Source organism: Fistularia commersonii, chromosome 26 (genome assembly GCF_037954325.1).
Source record: "Fistularia commersonii isolate RoL2024-O1a breed Wild chromosome 26, RoL_Fcom_v1.0, whole genome shotgun sequence".
Classification (NCBI taxonomy): Eukaryota; Metazoa; Chordata; class Actinopteri; order Syngnathiformes; family Fistulariidae; genus Fistularia; species Fistularia commersonii.
The window spans coordinates 13869718-13875717 of NC_141309.1; the positions used below are offsets into that span (position 1 = coordinate 13869718).

The following is a 6000-nucleotide window of genomic DNA, read 5'->3' on the forward strand; positions in this document are numbered from 1 at the left end:
GAGAGACGCTCAAAATTTAAATGCAGGGAGCCAAAATGTTAATCTTTCCTGAATGGCTCCCTTAACAAGGAGTGCACAGTCCTGTGGACTCATTAAGTGTTGGTCTCCCGCTGAGATTTCATAGCAAGTACTGTGTCTGGAGCCACTCCACAGTAACTAGAGTTATGATGTACAACAGAATGATTTAAGTTGTACTCATTGCCATTTTTGAGTGTTCCAGAGGTGTAGTTTCTTCTTTTCAAATGGAGTGAACAATGCTACTTCACTTTGACTTTATTCTAATCACAGATGCAGGTGAGTGAGGAAAAAACACAGAAAATGGGCAAGCAAATGATTGGCAGTACGGGAAAAGTCAGCTCAGGCCAAGGAACCGGATGAAGAGTCAATTATTCCTACAAGCACATTCAAGTGCTTGCTTAAGAGCTCCGCTGTGTTTGGAAGACATTGTGCGCGTGTGTTAGAAAGTGTTGGGGTTAAAAGCAGCATTGGCTTCCTCCACAGTGTGAAAAAAAAGCACAAATAATAGACGATATACTTCCCCTTTAGAAAACATATTTAATTTTTCCTGTCTTTGTGTTGAGCATTAATATTTAGCACAGTTCCCACTGATCTCTTGCAGCTTTTTCCCCCTCATTTGCTGTTAAACATCTCAGGCACCAAACACAACACTGATTTATTCAGCATCTGAAATGTGTTGTGATCTCAGACTTTCTCCTGAATAATGCACAAAGAGGAAGCACACTGGATTCGACCTTCGAAAAGTAAGAATGATTTTGATATATTGGATGTATTTTATCTAACAAGTAAATTACATAAATATACATTTCAGTCATTTTACATATCACAACATTGGCAGGAGACTTGATGGTTCATATCCTAAAAGGTACGTTCTGTAACCGAAGGGAATAATGATCCAAAAGTCTTTAGTGTTTCTTAAAGTGGAAATGGTGCAGGCTGGGCTTAATACACTGTAGTTGTAGCCTTCAGAGCAATAACTTTTCTTGTTTAAGCATTTGATGAATAAACTAACTTACAAGGTCAAAGCAAATACAAATTTAATTTGGTTAACATTAACCCTTTGATATCTCGAAGGCTTTGTTTCGTACTAAAACATTTACATATTTTCCTGTTACAAGGACAGAAGTATAAGTAAAGGAACAGTATTATGAGTCATTGAATGACTATATTACACCATAGAGTGCTACACAGTGCTCTTTATTGCCAAACCCACAATAAACTGTTACTGTGTCACATTTTTTACAGGTCATACATGAATTTAGTAAACTAATATATACAGTTATATATATAAGTATATGAACCCTGCTCTTTCGAAGTCCATCACTACCACTTTCATTAGGTTTCATGGCACTTGATATATGGTTGTTGTATAGTTCATTATGGGAAAAGAATAGTAACCCCCCTTAAGACACAAGTGCTATACATGCATACTAAACATACAGTATGTATTTTTGTGTACAAGTATGTGCGTGTGTGTGTGTGTGTGTGTGTGTGTGTGTGTGTGTGTGTGTGTGTGTGTGTGTGTGTGTATGTGTACACATACAAACTCATGTATATATCATGTGTATGTACATGTGTCTGTGTATGTATAGCTCCTGCCAAGGTTCTCTTTAAAAGATGATTACACTGTTTATAGTATTGTGATATTATATGAAACACATTAAGAGAATACAAATTAAGTGACTTGCTTGAAAACACACGGAGCCACATTAAATGCACTAATGTTCTAACCTTGAGTTGCATTACCAGCTACTTTGTCAATAGTCATTAACACATCGTGGTTCATGATTTATTTTCATCAATTCTATCAACATCAAAGAGCAATATTGAGAGAAAAATTTGAATTGCTCAAACCTACATTCTGCTGACCAAGTAATGAAAGTTTGATATAGCTGATGGTCATATAAAAATTATCTCTGGGTGAAAAAAAATGCATCACATATGCCCAAACACTTTTCAAATGTATGTGTATACAAATTACATTAGAAGACTTTATAAACTGGAGATCGAAAAAGGGATTTATATAATATTTTCTGTCTGGCATCATTGTCCAACCTTTGCACCATCATTTGAATTATCCACTTCCTCTTATATGTGAGCTCATAACAAAATGAGGACACTCTGTGCTGGGTAAGTATCTTCAGTCTATTCCCTGTGGACAGCTGTTACGGGGTTTACCTCTTAGTAAATGTCAACCCAACTTTTGCACACAACAAAGCAAAAATGCTCCAAAGGATGACACAATGAGTGCTGGAGAGGCCCTGGTAGTTTCCTATTTTTTTTCCCGTAGGGTTAGATTTTAAGAATTGATGCTGACAGAGCCATTGCTCAAGACCGACCCCTTGGTGACCTCTATGCTGACGGTGGAGAGGGGGACACTCTCATACCTCTCTGCCACCCCCCAGCAGTGACAGCGCATCAGGTTGGACTTGAGTTGCCTCTGGAAGTTGCTGTTGAGGAAACCATAAATGATGGGATTGATACAGGTGGAGGCCATAGCTGTGAGGTGGCAGAACGAGAAGATGATGTCATGGCCGCAGGATGGAATAGCATCATGGTTCCAGTCGAACACTGTGTTGAAGATGTTGAGAGGGAGCCAAGAAAGGGCAAATGCTACCACTATAGCGATCAACATAACATTTATCCTTGTGGAACCTTTATTTTTCTTTTGTGTGGTGTTTCTTCCACGTTCCACTATATCTTTCCTCCGTCGTAGCCGCAGGTAGATGTGCAAGTAACATGCCATGATGAGGATGAAAGGAAGGAAATACTGGAAGATGAGCAGGGAGGTGGTATAAGCACGCCGTTCTTCAACTGTTGGCCACCTCTCCATGCAAACAAGACGGTCGTTGACGGGCAGGGGGATACTCAGGTTCTGGAAAGGCAAGGTGAGTACGCTGTATGAAAGGAAAGGCACTGATATCAAACAGGCTACAATCCAAGTGACCGCCACGGCTAAGTAGGATTGGTTCACCACTGGCTTCCATCCCGTTGGGTGGACAATGAGCTGGTAGCGCTCCATGGCGATGAGTACGAGGGAGAAGATGGAAACCGTGACTGATATACACTGGAAAAAAGGGGTGAGCTTGCATAGGACCTCTCCCAAGATCCAGCGGTCCATCAATGTGTAGATAATAGTGACTGGCAGGCAGACAATGCATATGAGGATGTCGGAAAAGGACAGGTTTGCGATGAGGATGTTGGTGACATTGCGCATCTCTTTGTGCCGTGTGATGACAAACACCAAACAAGAATTTCCAATGAGGCCCACCGCCATAACTGTACTGTATGCCACTATGAGGAAAGTGGTTCCACTCACTGAGAACGAGCAGTCGTCCGTGAAATCCCAAGGTATCTCTTTCCACAGGGCATGGTTGTGATTGGTGTTGTGTTGCAGCTCCATTGGCTTTCTTAAGTTTGAATGAAAAGGAAAGGTCTTGTGGTTCCAATTATCTCAAAATTACTTCATGAAGAACTTTTTCTGGCTTTCCCTCATTCTTAATCGCAAGAAGTATGTAGAGCTGTATCCCTTTGTCGCCTGAAAAAAGGGGAAGTTAAAATCGTTAAAAGTTCATCTTTATCTTTTGTGTTGCTTTTCATGCTTTATGACAAAAGCTTCTATGCGCAGCACTTCTGGGTGTAATTCAACAAGTGTCGAAGGTCCAGTTTAAAAAGTAGCACTTGATTCAAAAGTTTAAAAAAATATTTATGACGGGAATAAATAATGTGGGTTAGCGGACACTACAAGGCTGTTGGCAGAACATAGATTCCTGTCTCCAGCTGTCTATAAGACTAAATGATGTGCTGATGGGATATCAGAAAGAAAACCGCAGAGACCAAAGCCATTTTTTCACTATAATGGTATGCAATTTCCATCAGAATGACAACGATAACGGCTCCCTCTTTAGTCACAAACAGAGGGATAGTGAGGCAGTCACTATCCCTCTGTTTGTGACAGCAAGAATCACTTTTAAAAAGAACATTCACCATAGGCCAGTGTGGTGCGTATGGACTTTGACTACTTTATTTTTTTTGCTTCATTTATCAGCCAGTCAATTATGCTATAATGTCAAAACACTTTGAAAAAAATAACCATTGCCTTTTTCTTGAAAGTCATGTTTGTTTAACTTGATGTCAACAGTCCAAAATCACAGGGTGTGAAATTGTCTGTCAATCATAACAAAGGATAAACTAAAAATCCCCCAAACTGAGAATCTTGGATCACTTAACTTTTGCTTTTGAATAACCAAAACTACCACTGGCGCTTCATCATTACAGCTGTGTATTATAAGTGTATTATATTTCTTCTTTATTGGCCTTTTTTTTCTAGAAGAAATACAAGAATGTGCTGGAGAATAGAATTTCAATACCATTTGATCATTAAACCAAGACAGGGTTCCCAGTAGAAATCACAATGTGTGGATGTACCTTCACAAAAAAATGAAAAAAATGTGCATGGCAGCTCTATTTCACAAAAATCAATTTTTCCACATATAACGCTACATCAAATTCCTGAATGAACTCAGTTTACCTGAAAAAAAGCATCTTTATTTTTAAAAGTTACTGATGGTAAGCACGAGCAGGTGAACTGTTAACTGCTTGTATTGCTATTGACAATAATGATAGTTTCATCAGTGGTAAATAAAGAAAAGCAGAGTGATAATTTCTAAGTTAACACTTCAACCTGATGTTAGAATGACACACATAGTCCAGATCTGAAACCAAGCAAACACAACGTGCAGATTCTTGAGCAGCCAGGATGATACTTCAGTCTGTTACCAATCTGTTACTGATCATCTAAGGCAAGAGCTCGGTGCCTGGTGTGATGTGATTCCAAGCACGCAGAGGATTGAAGCTTATCATTGCCATTATTAAAACTTTAGATGAAAAGACTTGATTTGCACATTACCCCGATTATATGCAGAACCCAGAACTTAATGAACCAAGGACGGGAGTTGTGATGAAATGAGACAAAATGACAGTATCTACTCTGAACTGGCATAACACACACACGTACATACATATATGGAATATATATAAGCATCAACTCACTCCTGTCACCTTACTTCTATCAAGAGGGCACAAAGCACTGGTCTGGACTCGCTCATACGGAAGTGATGGAGTGGGTTAAAAGTGTGAAAGCATCTATGTATGTGTGTGTGTGTGTGTGTGTGTGTGTGTGTGTGTGCGTGTGTGTGTGTGTGTGTGTGTGTGTGCGAGCGCGTCGTGCGTGCGTGCTGGTCTCCATCACTGCAGCAGCCTCGGGTGCATCGACTGCAGCCGGCGTCTGCTCGCAACCACGCCGGACAGGTGAAGGAGACTCCCCGGTCCTCCGCTCGTCCAGCAGGGAGGAGAGGAGGTGAGAGCAGTGAGGCTGCTCTGGGCCCGGCGGCACCGATAAGCTTCTCATAAATCACTTCTAACGCACGATCAACCCATGGACCGAGTTTAAATTTTGATTCTGATTTTTTTTTTTTTTTGGATGAAACAGCCTCTGGTGGGAAGTAGCTCGACTCCGGCGAAAAAACACTTCCAGGTAAACCTGTAAACCTGCGCCCCTGGAGCAGTTCGAGATAAATCCACCTTCTTCTAATGAATGAGCCGTCAAATTAGATATCTTACTTACCGAGATCTTCTGCCTCCTCGGGACTCTCTGCATCAGGTGAGACGCGAGTGGAGTTTTCTTTTTGTTTTTTTGTTCGAGGAGGAGGAGGAGGAGGAAGGAGGTATCTGTTAAAGCGACCTTATGCCTCAGACTCAAACAGGAATGTGATTGGGAGCGTGTTACATAATAAAGTCCCTCCTTGTCACTCCCTCTCTCCCTTTCTCTATTTCTCTCTCTCTCTCTCCCTCCTTCCTGCACGCACACACTCGGAGACCAATGAGCAAATGTAATAATTTGAAATGATGCCTATGGTCTGCTTCACCCACCTGCAACAACTGCGCTGCTGCGGGTCGTCAGATGACTCCCGGAGTCCATCG

The 6000-nt window shown here is 41.0% G+C and overlaps 1 protein-coding gene across 1 annotated transcript; it reads right to left on the reverse strand.

The window, feature by feature from the left end:
- Positions 1-781: 781 nt before the first annotated feature.
- Positions 782-5781, reverse strand: npy8br (neuropeptide Y receptor Y8b). The gene is made up of 2 exons (XM_086173770.1): positions 5645-5781; positions 782-3556 (listed from the first exon to the last, which is right to left on the reverse strand). Exon 2 carries the CDS (start codon positions 3419-3421, stop codon positions 2318-2320), a length of 1104 nt encoding a protein of 367 aa, XP_086029896.1. The 5' UTR covers positions 3422-3556; positions 5645-5781; the 3' UTR covers positions 782-2317.
- Positions 5782-6000: the final 219 nt, after the last annotated feature.